We start from the raw sequence: 22,908 nt of genomic DNA, 5'->3' as shown, positions 1-22,908 counted from the left end.
ATTTAAATGTTTACATGTAAATTTGCTGATTTATGTCTACCTGTATATATGCTATGCTCTTCAAGAATAGAGGAAATAAAAGAATCTATCTATCCACAATATACCAGACCAATTATGACAACGCGCCTAGCAGTACAAACGAACACGCACATGCCACAAGAAGTCCACTTACCCAATAAGAGTAGTTTCGAAGCTACTCTATATACGAGCCCGAATTGTACTACACATTCGAACTGGTACAACATTTGCATTTGCATATATATATATATATACTCAAATCTATGTTTTCATGTCTCACAATCAGTAGTGACATTTTAGTCTTTCAACTGACTGGGACCAGAGAAGTTATATTTTCTCTGTCTGAAAGTTAACTGGATCCCGAGGATACATTGAATATATAGAGATAGTTTGCATTAAGGGATATTACTAAATTCAGAACAGTTTACTTTCCCATACGTGTAGAGATGGTACCTAAAAAATTCGAATTCATCTTAACAGGTTTTTTTTCAGAGTAAAATGATAGCTAAGTGCACCAATTTTCTAGATATATTTATGGTTTTCCTCTTCTCCATGTCAAAAATAGAAATATTTGATATCTAAAAAATGACTTTCTCAAAATATCTGAAGCAAAATGGACAACTCTTGTATTGACCGTTTTACAAAGATTTTAGGACTTCCCCAATTATAGTCTATATCAAAAGCTCCCACAGCTAAATAAATTCAGTAGAGTATAATGTAAGTTTACTCTACTTTAAACATATACTGTACTTCCTTTTGTCTTTTAATAAAGTCAAATTCCAAGACTAGCCAAGAGTCTAAAACGCTTGAAAAAATTCTGAGTGAAAGAGAATGACATGCTCTTTATTATAAGCTTACCAAAACCATACCAAAAATGTACCTTAAAGAAGTTATTAATGATTTTATATTGTAAACAAACCCCTACACCATTTTACCATCAATATTTTCCACTCATGAATTCACTCAATTCAGGTGATAATTGTTGATATATTTGTAAATGAGAGGCCCAAACAAAACCCTTTTTTCATCAAGTTGTGTAAACAGTATAAGTTTTAAATTAATGTTGATATCTGAAATTATCCGATTACTTTGTTTTCAACAATAAATAAAACACCTTGTAGTTTGTTTAGGGTAGTTGACCTGTAACGAAAATCATCAAATAGAGTAATCTCCATATGCTTTTTCAGCATTTATTCGTTTTTCAAGGAAAGCAAATGATCGTACTAGTTCCCTCCAGAGAATGTTTAAAATGAGAATTGCTTAAAATACATTACATAGAGTCATTACCTATCAGCTACCTTAACATGTAGTAATTACAACCACTACCTTAAAACATTGTAATTATATTTAACAACAATGAATTTTTGTGTTACCAATTTAACTTTTTTGTTATTTCTCATTGTTGGATATATACATTTTACATTTTGATATATAAATGTTGTGTAAACCAATGTATCACCATTGAGAACAATAAACAAATAACTTTGGCTAAAAGATCAAAACTTAATAACGTTTCTTAATGTCGTTAATTTTCTTCAAAGGAATGTATGCATTATTCTATATAATCATCATGCATTACTAAACTTTCGATCAGGGCCTCACTACAACTTACAAAATAACTGTCAGTGTAAGTCATGAGAAAAGCGTGCATATTGTATATTGAATACAAAGGGATTTAAACAAATGTAGGTCGTATTTTGTCTGCCTGATAAGTTGTTTGTAAAAGGACCTATCTGATTTTTCTTTCACTTTTGATCAATATTTAATGTTGGCTTCAGTTTATTGGTCAACTCAGAGTTGTCCCCCTTTGATTTATTTGGGTAGGTACCATCTCTAATACGTGAGATCCGCTAGGATAGAAGGATCGAACCCACGACCTCCCGCACTCGAAGCGGACGCTCTACCACTAGGCTATCGAGACGGTTATCAATGTTATGTGCTTTAGCATAACTATATCAAATAAATAATATTTTCGACTGATAGTCACACAGCATCTTTCTTAATAATGTAGACAATCAAATCGTTTTGAAAAACCTTTTAATTTCATGAACTTAAAGTATAATTTCCATACACAAAATCTTTTCTCCTAATTTTTGTCTTGCCATTGTTATCAAACAGCAGTTAAGTTCACACTCTTCCGTATTTAGTATAATACGTCGTCGAGATAAAAAAAATGCCATGCCATGTCAGTAAAAATCTTCCTAGTTCGTTAGGTATATTTTCCATACTTGGAACAGCAGTGCGATTGTTTTTGAACTTAAATCTGCTTCAAATTAATACTAATTAAAATAACTAAACGTATTTTGTGGTTTTATTGTGAACCGTTTGTCATTGCATACGCACCCACCGCACGCCAAAGTTATCAAACAAAGTTATTTAGAATAGAACTGAAAAATGTAAATTATAATCCCACTTAGACCAACAAAACTAAAATCGGAAACTATTATTTTGCTTAGGTGCGTTCGATGCTTCCAACATGACATCCAGAAATGTAGAAAAGAAAATAAGGATATTCTCTAAGGGTCATCCATTATTTAGTAATCAAGGCAGTTGTTAATAACGCCTATAACGCTTATATTATTACGGTAAAGCAATTGTTCTACATTCAATATGAGAACACAATGCGTCTAAACGTTATTCTGTCTGAGGAAGAATATACTAAATTCCATTTCAACATTCCAAAAACATGTCGACCCTATGTCATGAAAAGGTCAAAAAACGGTTTACCAGTATTTACTGCTTATATATGTTATACTCAGTAAGAATTACCAATTGATAACACAAAAAAAAAAACAACAATAATAATACTCTGTTGTAACAATCAGCTCTTTCTGTATCATCGGCAGCTAAACTTCGGGTGAGTTCGTGCGTTTCCGCACGCGTTCGGAAATACCACGGACACGTGCAAATAAAGAAATAATACAAAAATCACCAATTTTTAAACGTCTAGGGAAGCAAGAAGACATTAAAATAATTTCAAAATAAAAACATATATAAAAATTTATTGTCTGTAGAATACTTCAATAGGATAATAAATATTCTCAAATTACGAATAAAGTGGCTACAGGGGAAAGAATAAGATACGTATCACAGGTTTTTGCTTATTTTATTCGGTAACTATATGCCGTAAACAGGGACTGATAGTGGTGTTTTTCAATCGCCAAGGGAAGCATTAATTCCTCATTTTAGATAAATAATTTTTATATCTTTGTAAAGAGAAAAGAATGACGAACACTTCAATAGGATAATAAATATTATGTGTTCATTCTGATTAAAACAATATTTGTTCAAACTATTTTTCCTTCTTTGTTTCTATTGGAAAATATCAACCAGATAAAAATCGATATCGCACAGCCAGGTGATTTCAAGGGGGATAATTTTACCGATAAGGCGGCAAATTTTACCTAATTGTTGATCATGATCGCCTTCGTAAAAATCGCCGGTAAAAATAAAACGTAGAATAAAACGTTGTCATTCATGATGGGCATGATGTTCATTTACTTACATGTTCTCCGCAAGTAAAAGCCAACTTTTCCACATGAATCAGAATTGAAGGACGAATGATTTCAGATACACTGTCTTTTATAAATTGTCTTGCCAGGGGATCGATCTCACAACCCTACAATCCTTAGATCTGCCCTCTCCCTATTGAGCTAAGCGGGCGGACCATGATTTTATGAGCAAATATATTTAAACTAAAACGTGATGATCCGTGCTATGCTGGGTCTTATGCAATTGTTGTTCTACAGGAGGAGACTGAATGAATATAGGAATTACTGTATGTCTGCTCGATCTTTCATATGTCTATACGCCAGCCGATCTATTCGTATTAGACCGAACTTTTTTTTTTACCTGAACAAACGTTGTGAAACTTCACATATTGATTGATCGCAATGAGGGAAGACGAATAGTGCAAAAAGATGATACTACCCTGTGTAATATGGGATTCTTATTTATTTATGTCCAGATAGTAACTTTGCAACTAAGTAAAGCAAATAGAAAAAACAAAACAATAGGTAACAATAAAAGAACTGCAAACGGCAATTATCATAAAGCTAAAGTATATAATGTTTTGAGTAAACCGTTGTAAGGCTTTTGAAATAATGGGAAAATTCAACATTATTCTTCAGGTTCCTCATGACCATTGGTTTTGCGGGGACCTATAACTAAGTCACGTTTTCTAATTTTTGATGGAATACCGTAGCGTTTATCTACAGTATTACATATGTAGTTACTAAATTTGGGACACAGAAGTGGAAGGTTGATAGCCTGACCTCTTAATTAAATTGGTTAGTAAGAGCTTAGGATGGCCAGTACAATGATTTTATCATTCTCATAAGGTCAATTCAGGTGCTTGTTCATTCTGTCGTAAATCTTGACCGAGTTGAAGTACATGGGGGCTGAACATTTATAAGTACATGGTAGTCCTGATTGTTACACTTTCAAATCTCATATTATCTTTAACTAGCAAATATAACGAGTAGGCCTTTAGCATTGCCTTACAATTCCGATAAAGCAAATGAAACAGTGATTTAACAAACAAAAAAGGAATATACTGAGCTGAAAATCAAGATGTATTGAAATTAATAACCTTCTCGTAAGATCCGCCATAAAGAGCATTAATTCATAAGCGTTAATCTACTGTGCAACACCTCTCACGGCATCTAGCAACGGGTTAGGCGAATGTAGGACAAAATCCCCCAGCTGTGTCTGATCTACCCGGACAAAATTACCCCTGTGAAATTATAAAGTTGGGCAATATACCCATTGCGAAAATAAAAAGTTGGACAAAATCCTCCCTGAGATAAATTTTTGGAGAGGACGAAATCCCCCTTTTCAAACAAGCCCCAAGAGTCCCCTCCAGTATTTTGGTTGGTTATAGGCCTTGTTCCAGGGGAGAGTCTGTCTTCTGAATTGGGACTTGAGAATGCAAAACTGCAGAGCTGAACCTAGTCCAGTATTTAGACAAAGTCCCAATGGTTAAAACAGAAACATTTTTATTTACCTTTTTATTCAAGAATGAAAACATATATACACATACAGTCAAAAGAGAATAATTACAGCACACTAATGTTTAAAGCACTTTCTTCTAACATTACAATACCAAATGGAAATGCATTCTATTGTGTAACAACATAATTACATAAATACCAACAGTGTATTTATCAACAAAATTAAAAAATTAAAAACTATCACCATCAGTGACAGTTTGGCAATCTACTTGTTATCATCAGATATGAAATGTCTTCGGTGTATCACTTTGAATTAAGCAATTCTAATGCAATGCCCAATGGTAATCAAGAACTGCTCAATGGTCTTTTCACCATTAACATACTGTGCGACAATGTCTTTAGCTTCTTCTGATGAGCTACTGTGTGCTTTTTTTCTGCGTTTGATTGTTGGTTCACCACTCTTAACTCTCTCAATGTCAGTATCTAATAGACAATTGTCTTTCTGCAGGCAGTTTATCACAGTCAACAGACTCGGATTACTATGTCCAACTAGAACACGAAATGAATTGTTCCAAGACTCAATAACTTGTTCGTTCTGAAATGAGAATGCTTTGCGTTAAATGGTAAAAACAACCCTGAATGTTAATATGGTCACCTAAGACTGACTTAGGGGCCTCCGTAACCAAGTGGTTGAGGTCGCTGACTTCAAATCACTTGCCCCTCATCGATGTGGGTTCGAACATCACTCGGGGCGTTGAATTCTTTATGTGAGGAAGCCATCCAGCTGGCTTACGGAAAGTCGGTGGTTCTACCCAGGTGCCCACTCGTGATGAAATAATGCACGGAGGGGCACCTGGGGTCTTCCTCCACCATCAAAGCTGGAAAGTCGCCATATGACCTAAAATTGTGTCTGTTCGACATTAAACCCAACAAAATAAATCAAGAAGATTGACTTAATAGCAAAATGACAAGTTCATAATCACACACAACTGTTACAGGGTTTGATCTTAGGTTCTTGACTAAGCATACATCTAGAAGTGCTGACAAAGTTTCTTCAAAGGCTGATTGTTCCTTAGTAGGTAGCAATGCATATAAACACGACACAGAAGTGTCACTACAGGGAACTCTTATCACAAACAATTGAGAGAACCGACTTTGGGCTGTTCCATGAGTACCGTCCATAAACCACGTATCTGATTCACTAAGAATTTCAAGGTCTGATTCACTTCCGAACACAAGGACTCTGTCACTGGGAGAGTTATTGTCATAAATGAGGAGCTCTAATTCTTCTGTACCTCCTGTTGTTGTTTACTGAGGTGGGAGCGGAGACAGTAACTCTTGAATGCTGGATGGTTCTTTTGGAGCTTTGGCACTTTTGATTCTGCGATCTTGACGTTTCAGGCTAACAATATTTCCAGCACCGACTTCTAACCTGAAAAGATATAAGAAAGTATAAAAGGGATGTTGCATAACTACACAATTGCAGTAAAAATCTCTGAATTAAATGATTAAAAATTTCACAAAAATACAGTTGCATATAAAAATGCATTTTCGTTTCATTAAAAAGAAAAGGTAGATAATAAGCAATAATTGTTATGTATTATAAAGAATGCTCACAATATTTTTTTTAAATTACAAAGCAATGGAAGAATTTAGATATTTTCACTTACATCAAGGGGTGTTACCACAACTCTAGTACATTTGATACTGCCTCATTTGAAACATTCCAATCTAATTGTGGTCTTTGAAGATTTCTTTTTTTGTATAAAAATAACCATGAATACTTAGTTTTGCTGAACCTTTAATACTTTTTATTACTTCCATGGTTATGAGTTTGGTTATGAGGAAGGATGCAGATGCAGTTTTCCCAATACATTTACTTTACCAAAATAATATTTGAGTGAGTCCTGACATAAACCAAGTATCTAAACACTTCAGAAACATATTTTCTAAATTAAAACAAAAAGCCAAATGATATTACTATTGACAAGATTTTATTCGAATTGTTTAAGAATGGTTATGAGTCCACTAAACTAGAGTAGCTTTTTTCAGCCCCATTGTTCTCATTTTTGGTCAGATCTTACTGAATTCATATAAGCCAAATAACACATTATCATTCATGACCTGAAGGTAAAATAAACAGAGAATAAGTTTAGGGTTTGAAAACAGGTGGCGTTTGAAAACAGGTACATTTTACAGCCACCAGACGGCAGTTGACCTTTACACTCCTAAATTTCTATAATGGACTGCTCCATCATTCAATTTGAGTAAAACCATTTATTATTCAAAGTGGTTTTCACTGAAAATTTACTGATTGAATAGCGAACAGTGCAGATCATGCAGTCTAAAGGTTAACGACTTAAAACTGAACCTAGTTCAAACAAGTTCAATTTAAGAGTGCTGACGGGCCTTAAGAATCAGAAAACCTGACGCTTTCCCATCTTTCGCTATATACAGACATGAAATAATTATACATGATAATAGTAACGTTAGAGGGGTGTTCCGAAGATGAGGAGTGTGAAAAAAGAATACAAGAAAAAAGTGTAGAGAACTGCGAAACAAATTAGGAATGTCTGTAACTTGGTTGTTCGTGTCCAGACGGCACATCAAGCAGATTAAAAGGTAACAGATGTATAAGAGTCATGAACGTCTAAACGTCAAGGTTCTGGAATTTTCATTTTAAGGGCAAAATGTAGATATTCTTTTAAAATCATGGTACGACTTATGGAATACGAAAGCTATTATTCCAGCTTCGGAAGGGTGTGGGTTTAGAGTTTTTTAAGTGTTCAGCGGTCATGCCAAGGGTTTAAGATAATGACGCAGTCCTGCTTATCCTTATGTCTCGATTTTGTCACGGCTGCGAAACTTTTTGGTAGGACCTGTTAAGAATGAAGGTATATAAAGAGCACACCAAAAAGACCAAAAGTTATCTGTACAGTAGGATCATCACTGTATTTCAGGTAAGTGTAAATTTTGTCTAGCAATCTCATCGTATCCAGTCGTTACTTTGAAAAACCGGATCAGTAACGTATGATGGAGCGGTTTTGGTAAGAAAATTGTCTTTCCCAGTTAATTAGAAATTATTGTCAGAACATTATGGAATACTCTTTGCTATTTGTTTCCAAGCAAAGCTAAGCCCTTTTCTCAAATACTTCGGGAAACGATGCCAAAATAGCAGGTAAACAATGCCATGACTAAGAAAATGCATTATTTCCAGTACGTTCTCTGATAAACGTACAATATAAGGAACTCCATGTTGTCACTGGTGCATTCATGTAACACGTTACTGCTACAAAAGATGAATTGAATTATTTGGAAGGCCGATATAAAGCGATTCATGACTGAACTGATCAGTAATGCAGGAGCCAAAGGATCAGAGGCTAACACAAGAGCTTCGGAGTTTTCTTCTATGTTCGTTTTCATCAATTTCCAAGGAAAACTTACCTTTATTCACTTAATTTATCTTATATCAGAAACTGCGTTTACAAGTATTGTCTCCTGATAACGTTCTAGTCTAAACAGCGGTCTCTCTCTCTCTCTCTCTCTCTCTCTCTCTCTCTCTCTCTCTCTCTCTCTCTCTCTCTCTCTCTCTCTCTCTCTATATATATATATATAGTTAATCATGTTTCTGATGAAACCCCGTGTATTACTTCTATATAAAGTAAAAGAAAAATATGTACAGATAGCTTGTTCCATTTCAAATTATAAGCACGATGGCGAGAAAGCCATTTTCGAGAGATTTGTCCTGTGATCAAAATTAAAATGCTGTGACTTGGAACTACTTTTCATACTCATTTCTCACCTTAGCACATCTATTAATGCGTTTCTACAAAATGTCAAAAACATTAGCAATGAACACGCACGTATACCTTTAAGGATTCGTCAAGTAAGAACTTGTCCCCAGTTACGTGACTTTTCTTAGATGGTTCTCACCCTTGTGATTGTACCTCCTTTAGACTAGTATGTAAATTTTCCTTTTTCAGACTAAAAGTAAGGCAAAAGCTTTTGGGTACTTTTCGCTACTAACTTTATTCAATAATAAAAATCGACAGTATCTAAACTGAAGAATTACGGGATAAGCAATTCTTTAGCAGAAATAATTCAATTTGTCTAAAAATACAAATTATCATACCACTGCTTTGCAAGTTATTCTCTCAAAATCACGGCCTGTAAACACTAGCTCCACCTCTTTTTTGGAGGTGTGTTGAAAAAAGAGTTAATGTTACCCCCACGGCAGCGCTATAATTACCGGAACTGTAGGAGTTCTAAATGTAAGCAAAGAGGTTGAGTCGTTGTTCTTCCATTATTATGGCCTCATGTGCTACATATGTTAAATCATTCTACTGTGCTGGCGAGCTGATGTAAACCTTCATGGAACAGGGAACCCAATAGTATGTCCACAGTGTGGAACGCCTTTTTTTATCACAACCAGTATAATTTCATACCTTGAGAATCATTACTGGTTTCAAGTTCTTAGGTAAGTTGGAGCCGTCCTGTTTGCTCTAACTTCACTGACGCATTAAAAATCTTTTTGATCATGTTGTTCTTTGTGTTGCCACTACTTATCACTGTTTTGATAGAAAAATAAAGTGAATAAAGGTATGTTTCCCTTGTAAATTGATGAAAATGAACACAGAAGCAAACTGAGAAGCTCCTGTATTACTACATTTTGCAGTCGCTGATCCTGTGTCTCCTGCGTTACTGACCAGCACTGTCATGAATCGCATTATATTGGTCTTCCAAGAAATATAATTCATCATTTATGTGTCAGTGATATCGTGGAAGTGGTAATTTAATGTTTTTGCCGAATAACGTACTGAAATAATGCTTTTAATGCTGTTGTGGCATTGTTTACATGCTATTTTCGCATGATTTTCCAAAGTAACTGAGAAAAGTGCTTATATTTGCTGGAAAATGAATAGCAACGAGTATTTCATAATATTCGGAGCACATCTTGCGCCAATGCCGTCCTTGACAACAAATTCTAAATAACAGAAAAATATAATTTTCGTACCCAAAATCACCAAAACCGCTCCATTTGATCCGAGATCATGCTTACTGATCCGGTTTTTCAAATTAACGATTGGATACGGTGAATCTAGCCATTTCAATCGGAGCTGAAATACAGACCGTTTTGTGCAAGCGCTCGCCTGATTAGGATCTGATCTGTATCTACACCGATCACAACATACAAACGGATGAGCGTACCATTAAATTATCATATACCTTACTCGGTGCTTCCGAGGGATCTACTTTCCAGATTTTATTTACTGTAAATAGTAACAAAAATCGTTAAAAAAGGCCTTTACGACCGCCATTGACGGATCCATAATGGCGCAGTCTGCCTCATGTTTTATAATTGTAATGGTCCCGGGTAACCAAAACGCCAACACGTTCTGATGTTGATCTCATGAAACAACGTCATTATGGCGGATGAAATGGTGCTGAATCATTTTCCGATCGATTGTCAAATAATGAAGCTATTGTTGCTGAAAAAAAGCAATACAAATGATGTTTATTAGTTTGTGGAAAAGATGTAAAACGAAAACATTAAGAATAGATAAATATGAATCGAATGCATATAATAAAAATGCCAATACAAAAGCTGGTGTGCGCCTTTTAGCCATAATGACGCAGTTGCATAATCTTTATGGCCCTCGGCTGTTCAAAAATGGCGTAGACTTTTGCTGTTAAACGACGTCTGTTGCGTTAAGTGCAATGTAAAATGTATCATTCAATACACAATCTGATAATAACTTTTCAACAGTTTTGCTAATAGTCGAAGGGCGTTGAACGTTTTATTTCCTATGGCTAAGCATAACCGGCAAAATCGCGGTCTCATATGCTAGCATAAGTGTTCATACCTTTTAAAGTATTCTTACAAAAATAAAACAACAGATGATAACTTAGGTATTGTTTATCAAAACTAATCAAATAAATTCATAAATATTAATTAATGCAAACATACTGAAAGCATCTCGCTGAAGCCGAGACGTCATTAACGTCGTTAAAATATTATTCCGTGCACCTATTTCGTGCAAGTTCCTGTTTTCGATAAGGTACAACTTCTGACTGTATGATCATAATCACGTCAAACTTGCAGAGAAGTTAGTAGATAGATTGCGGACTGTGATAATCTAGTTCTTGTTTTTTTGTTCATTTAAGTATCTAAAAGGTAGAGGCAAAAACTACTTCATGTTTGAACAGCCCTCGTACGAACATCATATACTGTGAAATCATTAAATTTCGTGGGCATTAAATTTCGTGGTTTTGGTCAAAACGGTAATTTCGTGGGGATATGAATTCGTGGATTTCAAAGTTTTGAACATAAATGAATGGGAATTTAACTTGTTCGTTGGGATTAAATTTCGTGGATTGACTCCACCACGAAATCCACGAAAATTAATCCCCCACGAATATTAATGATTTCACAGTAGACAAAAATCTCAGACAAAAGTTTTAACCGTATGATTTAATCACAGCTATATTATGATGTTATTCACAAATCAGTTGCAAGAATTAATTTTATTTTCTGTATTTTCTGTATTTGAAATATATCTTCACTTTATGAATTTTCCTTCTACTGCCTATTAAAGCTTATCATTATGACTTTAATCTCATGTTAAGCTGTACCCAAATAAGTCATGAAAAACAATTTATTTTGTTTTTTCACAGACCCATCATGTTCTACAGTCTTCTGTTTGTCGCAGTATTTGCTGCATCTTCTAATGCATTCTCCATCCATATGGGAAATATCGAGGAGAAGCTCCGACGTCTGAACCCGACACTCATGATGATGGAACAACTTTTCAACCTACAAGACGAAACCCAGTGCATTGAGAGGTTGTTCTGTCTGATGGAAACCGAGGTGGCTGAAGACACAAAGAACCCTCTGAAGCATTACTCCAGATATTTGACAAATTTCTACAATGATATCGAACCATTGGCATTTGAAAAGGTCAAGGCACTCCTCGCCAAATATCCTCACATTTCAAAGGCCATCGATGCGATTGCTCTTGGTCAAGCCACTGGTAGCAGTGACTCGTGCAACAAGAAATTTGAAGAGTGCCCAAACGAACAGAGCGAGCTCGTCACGTTTGCGAAGATGATGGGAGACAATGTTATGAGTAAGCACATCCCAACATTGTTAGGCAAAAACAAACGCGGGGATCCAGTCTGCACGGGTTCTGGAGTTACTTGCGGTTTGGTTGGAGGTGGTTGTGCCATTTGCACCGTTGCAACCGAAGGAGCATGCGGAATTCTATGCGGACCGGAAGTCGCCGCTGCCTGCGCTGGGGCTGGTCTCGGATGTGCAGTTGGTAGATAAATTGTTGATTTTTGTTACTTGTTCGGTAAATAAACGAACTGAAGTTATTTATAGACTTTATCCTTATCTTCTGAGTGTTGGTCGAATTATTAATGCCTTCAGTAGGTTCATTGTAGAAGAAATTTTGGTGTTTCAGATAGAAAAAATCTGACATGAGATAAAATGAATCCTACATTGCAGTCTCGTATTTTTAAAATTTTATTCCATTAATTTAATGAATTTAATGTTGAAAGACATTTTTGTAAGACCCTATATTATATATATAGAATTAATTAGGTTCAGTCTTGCAGCTATTTAACTGTTAACATTACCCAATTAATCTCCTTTAGATGACATATTGATAAACTAACAAAGCCTTTGCAAATGCTTATAAAAGATATATACTTCCTTTATATATCGCTTGGGTACTGTGTCTGCTTTTTCGCCTGTTTGTTACTTTTTCTGCTAAATTCTTTAATGAATTTTGACCTAGTCGTCATTGACGTTGACGCCATTTCGTTAAATGTGTTTATTTTAAAATGTAGTGAATGCTGATATAGCCGAAACGTTTGTAATTGATATAAGTGACCGGTTATTGTCATTTTGCAATTTTTAATCTGTATATACATGTATATTCTTTATGCAAGGAAGCCATCCAACTGACTTTAGAAAGGACGGTGGTTCTACCCAGATGCCTACCCGTGAAGGAATGATGCCCGGAGAAACATCTGGGGTCTTTCTGCACCATCAGAAGCTAGAAAGTCACCATATGACCTAAAACTGTGTCGATGTGACGTTAACCCGATCAAAAACAAAATAAAAAGAAAACGAAAACGAGTTCCATTATCAATCTATGAATTATAACAATAAAAACTTATTAAACTGAACAATATAGGTTGTAGCATTTCAATACTGTCAATTTACTCACTTAGACATTATTGTAATAGGGACATATTTTCTGACAGGTCGTTTACTTCTGCATTAAAAGCATTGTTGTAGAAAACTGTTTATAACGTGAAGCGGAAATGGAAATTTGAGAACAATAACATACAATATCTATTGACAGTTGTATTGGCTATGAAACTGGCAGAAATGAACTTTGTCGATAAACCTGTCACTTGAAAAATGGGTATAGAATGCATACAATCTAGAAAAAAGGCAAATATGGACAGTGTCAAGACTATTTATGGCCTATAGAGATTAGAGTAGTTGTCTTTGAATCACTCTCCCATTCACCTGTAGATTCGGAAAATAATATTTAATATTTTAGTCTGCTGACATAACAGCAATTCTGAGTATACACAGAGAATTAGTTAAATTAACTATAGAAGAAAAAAAGATATCCGGCTCACTTCAATAAAATGTTTCCTCCTCTCAAAACGTCAAAATTAAGAAAAAATAAAAATTGCTCCTTTGAACATATTCCGAAGAACTAGTCATCCATCTGGCATGGCCTTAGCAGACATCAATTTGGCATGACCTTAGTAGACATCAATTTGGCATGGCCTTAGTAGACATTAATTTGGCATGGCCTTAGCAGACATCAATTTGGCATGGCCTTAGTAGACGTCAATTTGGCATGGCCTTAGTAGACGTCAATTTGGCATGGCCTTAGCAGATTGAGTAGACGAGACACTAACTACTTCAGAAAGTAACCAGAAGTAATCTGTATCACAAGGGAGTTTAAAATAACGATGTGTAAATAACATTTTGCCGTTATTGTCCAAAGACTTCATCTTCATTTTTGCGCATATAATTTATTAAGCGTATTTTACTAAAATGATAAGATGCACGACAGAGCCTTTATTCAACCGATAGTGATACTCGACTGGTAGGACCAAGATACATTTTCTCACTGCCACAAAGGGCATCAGACCTGAGCTTCTCTTTTAAAAGATATATGTTATAGTCTGCTCATGTCAGAACTTGCTTGGTTGCTGAACGTATATAAACACTTAAATATCAGTATGTTGAGAAATTGAATACGCAAAGAACCCGTGACATCTCATTACGATTAAGTGCGACAATATACATGTCATACTTTCTTTGATTATCATTAGGCCACAACTGAATTATACATTCCCCAAATTTAAAGAAATTATTGGTGCATTATAAAACCTACATGTTTGTCTATTATTGACGAAATAAATTGATATAACTAGGTTTAGTTTAATCATATTTTATTGTGTATATATACATATTCAATACACACACATACAACAAGCATACATAAATACATCAATGTAAATATACACACGGGTTGGGCCAGAAGTTATAACAACATTGTCGGGGGCACTCCAGGTAATGTAAAATGAATCATGTTTTAAGTAACATAAATGAAACACTACATCCGCTCAGGACAGTTTACTTATTTCAATTATCTTTTATTATCAAGTATTATTTTCTAGCGAATTTAATAAAATACTATAAAATACTTAGAAATACAATATAATTGTATTTTTGTAAAATAGTACCCTGTCATTTCTCACACCCTAAGAGCTAACGGTCGTGTTTCACTTGACCTTGACGTTGGGAATTACATGTACAAATACTGTTCAACATCGAGGTCAAAGCACAGGAGATGATTTCCTTTTACATTTTGAAGATTTCAATACACTTCTTAGATTTGATATCTTATTGATATTATTGTATGTTTTGATATTTCATTTGATATCTTGGAATTTAGTAAATATCTGATCGTGCACCGTTAGTCTTTAGATTAAGGAAAAACATATAAAAGCTCTAAGAAAACCCATAGAATACGAAACTTTTAGTCGATAAAAATAGTATGAGATAGTCCTCAAGTCAATAGAATTGTTGATAAGATTTCTTGTAAAAATGAGATGATCTCGCATCTACCAGACGAAAGTAAATGCGCTACCGATGGACACTGTAGTCGGAACTTCTTACTCAGTATTGCTAGAGACAGCTTTTGATATTTTTTGCCAAGAAAAGAAAAAAAATCATCAAAAATAAAGAAAGTTAATGGTTCGACGGTAGATGTTTTAACGAAAAAGACGCGAACGCAGTATAATAAAGTAAAGAAAGTTGCAAACAGAAAGTAAAAGATTATTGGGAAAGGCAATATTGTTTTGATGTTGATTCCATCTGCTGGGATTTCTTTTATCAATTAAAGAAGTTAAAGAATTTTCAAAATCGACTAAAAAATGAAAAAGTTATGAGCCTGTAAATATCTTATCAAAATAGCGGCCAGTTTGTTTCCACGGCAAGAAAAACCAAAATGACGGATTTATCAAATTTCTAGACACATATTTGCATTGTATTTACTTATCTCTGTAAAATAATTTCTATATTTTGTCTAGCTATAATGAAAGAAATTACCATGTTTTACATATTACACTCCAGAAACATATACAATTAATCTATTTTAAAGGTTATTTGCTAAATAAAGAATTCAGTAGTATGTAATGACGTCATAAACACACAAGATGATCACCTCCACTAGCGGATTCAGGGACGGAGTTGGGGCGCACCCGGCGCTCCCCCACCCCCCCCCCCCCCCCCACCCCACCCCGCAAAAAAAAAATCGCCAGAGCTTAGGTATTGTTCTTTGTGTTTATTTTGTCACAAAACCTGTCCTTTTTCAATACCAAATAAATTACCTCAAACCGCTCAGAATGCACCAGATTGATCCATATTTTTCAAAATTTTCCGAGGGAGCATGCCCCCTGTAGTTACCCTACCACAAATATTTTACGCCCCCTCTAACACCAAATCCTGGATCCGCCCCTGTGATCAGTAATTTTCTTAAATTTTAAACTTCCATTCGTTTTCAATAGAGGTCCGATTTTAAAATTCTTTACGTGTTGTGAAAAGCTTGGGGATGGCTTTTATATAAAGCACATAGTATATACTTTTTATTTTTTCATATCCTACGGTTTCAGATAATCTACCTAATTCAAGAGCTTACTCGATAACGACTCAGTTCTTTTCTTAAACTATCATTTGTATCAACATGAATAAGAGCTGCGCCATGAGAAAACCAACATAGTGCGTTTGCGACCAGCATGGATCCAGACCAGCCTGCGCATCCGCGCAGTCTGGTCAGGAACCATGCTGTTCGCTTTCAAAACGTATTGCAATTATAGAAACAGTCAGCGAACAGCATGGATCCTGACCAGACTGCGCGGATGCGCAGGCTGGTCTGAATCCATGCTGATAGCAAAGCCACTATGTTGGTTTTCTCAAGACGCGGCTCATATAATTTTCATAACAGAACTCTCTTTTCAATATACTCTAATTTAGACGTAGACTGGACAGAAGTACGCAAAATTTGGATACACAGATTAAATGCGTTGTTTAAACATTGGTAAATGTTTAACATTATATAGAGATGGTACCCAAAAAATTCAAATTCATCTTTATAGGTTTTTTTCAGAGTGAAATGATTATAAACAAAAGTACAAACATTAGAGATGGAACCTACCCAAATAAATCAAAGGGGGACAACTCTGAATTGATCAATAAACTGAAGCCAACATTAAATATTGATCAAAAGTGAAAGAAAAATCAGATAGGTCCTTTTTCAAACAACTTATCAGGCAGACAAAATATGACCTACATTTGTTTAAATCCCTTTGTATTCAATATACAATATGCACGCTTTTCTCATGACTTACACTGACAGTTATTTTGTAAGTTGTAGTGAGGCCCTGATAGAAAGTTTTGTAATGCATGAAGAATATACAGAATAATGCATACATTCCTTTGAAGAAAATTAACGACATTAAGAAACGTTATTAAGTTTTGATCTTTTAGCCAAAGTTGTTTATTTATTGTTCTCAATGGTGATACATTGGTTTACACAACATTTATATATCAAAATGTAAAATGTATATATCCAACAATGAGAAATAACAAAAAAAAGTTAAATTGGTAACACAAAAATTCATTGTCGTCAAATATAATTACAATGTTTTAAGGTAGTGGTTGTAATTACTACATGTTAAGGTAGCTGACAGGTAATGACTCTGTGTAATGTATTTTAAGCAATTCTCAATTTAAACATTCTCTGGAGGGAACTAGCACGATCCTTTGCTTTCCTTGAAAAACGAATAAATGCTGAAAAAGCATATGGAGATTACTCTATTTGATGATTTTCGTTACAGGTCAACTACCCTAAACAAACTAAAAGGTGTTTTATTTATTGTTGAAAACAAAGTAATCGGATAATTTCAGATATCAACATTAATTTAAAACTTATACTGTTTACACAACTTGAAAAAAAGGTTTTTGTTGGGGCCTCTCATTTACAAATATATCAACAATTATCACCTGAATTGAGTGCATTCAGGAGTGGAAAATATTGATAGTAAAATGGTGTAGGGGTTTGTTTACAATATAAAATCTTTAATAACTTCTTTAAGGTACATTTTTGGTATGGTTTTGGTAAGCTTATAATAAAGAGCATGTCATTCTCTTTCACTCAGAATTTTTTCAAGCGTTTTAGACTCTTGGCTAGTCTTGGAATTTGACTTTATTAAAAGACAAAAGGAAGTTCAGTATAGGCTCTTTCAAAATGTTGAAAGTAGAGTAAACTTACCTTATACGCTATTGAATTTATTTAGCTGTGGGAGCTTTTGATATAGACTATAATTGGGGAAGTCCTAAAATCTTTGAAAAACGGTCAATACAAGAGTTGTCCAGTTTGCTTCAGATATTTTGAGAAAGTCATTTTTTAGATATCAAATATTTCTATTTTTGACATGGAGAAGAGGAAAACCATAAATATATTTAGAAAATTGGTGCACTAGCTATCATTTCACTCTGAAAAAACCCTATAAAGATGAATTTGAATTTTTTAGGTACCATCTCTACAAACATCACTGCAATCAAGACTGTCTAATAAACGCTTAGATTTTGCCCAACTGTTGTCATTATCGCTATTACATTGTTCAATAAAAGTTCTGTACATAGTGGGATTTGGATTTTGCATTATTTTTTACCAATATATTAAATTAAATGCTCTTTGTTTACAAATAATCGATAACGGGAATCTTCCAAGCTCCTACTAAACTGCAAATTTGAAATGATGTGTCTGTGGGCGAACTCCAAGTATTGTTTTCCAAAACTTTATGTATATCTTGTCAATTTCTGTTTAATCATATGCCCCACACCCCAAACCGTATGTACAACCATGTTATCAAATGCAGAAAGTTATGTTTTCACATCTATTTGTACACGACTAAATACAGATAATATGCAACTATATGCCTTAAGGGCCTGTTCGGAGAGCAATTTCACAGCATTTTCATTTAATTAACACTAGTATACAAAAATCATCTCATAAATATTTAAGATGTTTTACAACTTCGATTCTTTCACGTTAAAATCGTGATGGTTTTTTCTCTTCTCAAATGCACATGTTTTTTAGTTATTATGATCGCTCGATGTTCTGCGTCCGTCGTCTGTCATCTGTCAACATTTAGCTTGTGTATGCGATAGAGGCTGTATTTTTCAATTGATCTTCATGAATTTTGGTCAGAATGCTTGCCTTGATCATATCTAAGTCGAGCATGAATATGGGTCATCTGGGGTAAAAAAAATAGGTCACTAGGTCACATCAAAGAAAAACATTGTGTATGCGATAGCGGTGGTATTTTTCAATTGATCTTTATGAAATTTGGCCAGAATGATTACCTTAATAAAATCTAGGTCGAGTTTGAAAATGGGCCATCTGAGATCAAAAATAGGTCACTAGGTCAAATCAAAGAAAAACTTTGTGTATGTGATAGAGGCTGTATTTTTCAATTGATCTTTATGAAATTTGGTCAGCATGATTGCCTTGATAAAATCTAGGTCCAGTTGGTATATGGGTCATTTGGGGTCAAAGAGTAGGTCACTAGGTCAAATGAAATAAGAAACTTGTGTATGCAATAGAGGCTGTACTTTACAATTTTTCGTGAAAATTGGTCAGAATGATTGCCTTGATGAAATCTAGTTCGAGGAGTTTGAATATGTGTCATCTGGGGTCTAAAATAAAGGTCAAATCAAAGAAAAACCTTGTGTATGTGATTGAGGCTATATGTTTCAATTGATCTTCATGAAATTTGGTTAAACGATTGCCTTGATCGAATCTAGGTCAACTTCAAATATTGGTTATCTTGGGTCAAGAACAAGGTCACTAGGTCAAATCAAAGAAAAGCCTTGTGTATGCAATAGGGACTGCATTTTACACCGGATCTTCATAAAATGTAGTCAGAATGGTTGCCTTGATGAAATCTAGGTCATGTTTGTGGGTAATCTTGTGTAAAAAAGTAGGTCAATAGTTCAAATCAAATAAAAATTTTGTGTATGCAAAGGGACTGCATTTTACACCTGATAATCATGAAATTTGATCAGAATGCTTGTCTGAATGAAATCTAAGTCAATTTCGAATATGGGTCATCTGGGTTAAAAAAACTAGGTCACCTGGTCAAATCGAAGAAAAACCTTTTATATGCATTAGGGGCTGCATTTTACAATGGATATACATAGAATTTAGTCAGAATGGCAGCCTTGATAAATTGTAGGTCACGTGGAGCCAAAAAACCATGTCATTAGGTCAAATTAAAGAAAATACTTGTTTGAGACGACATTTTTGGTCCAATCTTAATTAAAATAATCCAAAATATCCGTTTTTATAAAATCTCTAGGTTTAACATGTTTACACTATAATGGTGATTTCTCAGGTGAGAGACCTAGGGTTATCTTGGCCCTTTTGTTTGTTGTTGTTTTAACATTACGGTAGTTCTGCACGTTTGCGTGATAATGTAACGTTATTTATCCGGAAAACACATTAATAATCCTGGATTCGGCGTAAGGAAACCAAAGTCAGTTTATGTATTAATGGCTTCCTGTGATTACATTTTTAAATGGCACTTTCTTAAGTAAAATATGATTTCAAAATATCTGACATGTTAAGCAATTCAAAACAATGTCTTAAAATTAGCTTGAAATAGGCGGTTCGCCTTAATAATCATGGTCAAATATCTCAAAAATAAACACACGAACCTATACATTTTATTTCACCGTATTTTAAGCCGTATGCTTATTCACGACTGTGAGGATTTTCATTAAAATCTACATTGTAGAAAAAAATGTATTCGCGAAAATGTTATGAAAATTTTCCAAAAGACTCCCGACCCTATCTTTATACTTGCTGATTTTTCTTAGTATATTCTGAAGTTTTGAAAAATCAAAGTTTAATCAAATTCTACAGATAAGAAAAAACCGAACATGCAGAACTACTTGAATCTTTAGTCCCCATCCTACATGTAATTTTTATCTTGTCGTTGTTATAAAACTTCCACAGCCACACCGTTAAGTTCACACTCTTCCACATTTGGTGTAATACGTCGTGGAGATAAAAAAAAAATGCCATGTCAGTAAAATTCTTTCTAGTTCGTTAGGTATATTTTCCATATTTGCAACAGCAGTGCGACTGTTGTTGTTGTTTTTTTTTAACTTTAATCCTCCTTCAAATGAACAATAATTAAAATAACTAAAAGTAATTTGCCATTTTATTGACTGTGAACCTTTTGTTATTGCAGATAACGGCACGCAGAAATTGTCAAGCAAAGTTATTTAGAATAACAATATGCGTTTATAACTTAAGGCAGAAAAAATAATATTTTTATATTATTCTGCTTTGTTGCGTTCGATGCTTCCAAACTATCGTATCATAATATTTTATTATCTATCACACATCAGATTCAAGTGTTGTTAGGACTCGCATTATGTTTTATGTTGGGTAATGTAATGCCCCTTAAGCGAGTGCTTAAGATGTGTTACAAATTTCATTACCACACACTGCACGAACACACACACACACACACACACACACACACAAACACACACACACACATATATACGTACACACACACACGTCCGCACGCAAAAACAACTGTAGAAAAGAAATTAAGGTTATTCTTAAAGGATCGTCCATTACTTGATAATCAATGCAACTATTAATGGCACATGTAACGCTTGAAGAATATGGTAAAGCATCTGTTCAGCATTCAGTATGAGAACACAATACACAATGCGTCGAAAGATTTTCTGTCTGATGGAAACCCAGATGGCAGACTAAAATCCTTTTCAACATTCCTCATCATACCTTCCAAAAACATGTCGAACCTATGTCATATGAAAAGGTCAAGAAACAGTATACCAATACTTACTGGTTATATATGTTGTGTGAACTGCTGGCAAAAGTAAAACATAAAATAAAACGTTGATTGTCTTTTTCTGCATTAATGATGGGACATGATCTTTATTTAATTACATGTTCTCCGAAAGTAAATGTCAACTTCTCCACATTAATCAGAGTTGTAGAACGAATGAATTTTAGATAAATGTCTTTTATCAGTCGTCTCCCCCTGGGGATCGATCTCACAACCCTACAATCCTTCTATCTGCACTCTCCCTATTGAGCTAAGCGGGCAGACCATGATTAAATGAACATATTAAAACTAAAACTTGATGATCCATGCTGTGGTGGGTCTTGAGAAACTGTTGGAAGTACTGTATGTCTGTTCGATCTTTCATATGTCTGTATTCCAGCCGATGTATTCGTATTACACCGATATCATTAATCTGAACAAGCGTAACGAAGCTTAAGATATTGGTTGATCGCAATGAGAGAAGGCGAATATTAAAAACAAATGACACTACCCTGCGTTATTTTGGATTTTTGTCTATTTCTGTCCACATACTAACTTTGCAGCTGAGCTCGGCAAATGGAAGACACGTGCTGAAGAAATACGTAGCAATAAAAGAACTGCAAAAGGAAAAGGAAATTATTATAAAGCTATAGTATATTATTTTAGTAAACCGTAAATTACGAATTTTCGTCTGGTTTGGAAATTCGACACTCTTTGAACGTAAAGTACTTCAACGCGTACATAACTTTCCGTAAAAAGCGGAAAATGTCGAAACTACATACGGAGAATACGTCACTGATTGGAAAGAATCGGTTGCCATTACTGGTCCACTACCTTGAACAGAAAATAAAACATTATATGAGCCGCACCATGAGAAAACCAACATAGTGCATTTGCGACCAGCATTGATCCAGACCAGCCTATGCATCCGAGCCATACTGCTCGCTTTCTATTCCTATTGCAATTAGAGAAACCGTTAGCGAACAGTATGAATGCGCAGTCTGGTCTGGATTCATGCTGGTTGCAAATGCACTATGTTGGTTTTTGTCATGATGCGGCTCATACTACAGTTAGTGATTTAAATATTTACTGTCGAAAGATGTTTACTGATATGAAACTGCATTCATCTGTCGTCTCAAAATGCGTAGCATTTTCTAGGTACAAAACACTGAATTGATCGATCTAAATTCCTTAACTATGATCGTTAAATGATTCATCTCATATAGAGAACTCATGTTAAAAAAAAAATGTTGCAACTGACGTTATAAATATATGTCTTCCAGTATAGATTTTTTCAATGGACCCTATGCTAAAATCTTCTATTATATTCAATTAGTAATAATAAAGAGTAGACCTATACCATTGCCAGACAATCCCGATGAAGCAAATGAAACAACGATTAAAAGGCATAATGAGCTGATAATCGAGATACATAAAGATTTATTCTTGTCAGATCATTTGTACAGTC

General features: G+C 34.6%; 1 protein-coding gene across 1 annotated transcript; it reads left to right on the top strand.

Moving 5' to 3' along the window:
• The first annotated feature begins 7,913 nt into the window (after nt 1–7,913).
• Nucleotides 7,914–12,311, top strand: LOC123554095 (uncharacterized). Its single transcript, XM_045344001.2, has 2 exons — nt 7,914–7,930; nt 11,646–12,311. Exon 2 carries the CDS (start codon nt 11,653–11,655, stop codon nt 12,295–12,297), a length of 645 nt encoding a protein of 214 aa, XP_045199936.2. The 5' UTR covers nt 7,914–7,930; nt 11,646–11,652; the 3' UTR covers nt 12,298–12,311.
• The last annotated feature ends 10,597 nt before the right edge of the window (nt 12,312–22,908 follow it).

Source organism: Mercenaria mercenaria, chromosome 7 (genome assembly GCF_021730395.1).
Source record: "Mercenaria mercenaria strain notata chromosome 7, MADL_Memer_1, whole genome shotgun sequence".
NCBI lineage: Eukaryota > Metazoa > Mollusca > Bivalvia > Venerida > Veneridae > Mercenaria > Mercenaria mercenaria.
This window is presented reverse-complemented; position numbering and strand designations above follow the sequence as displayed.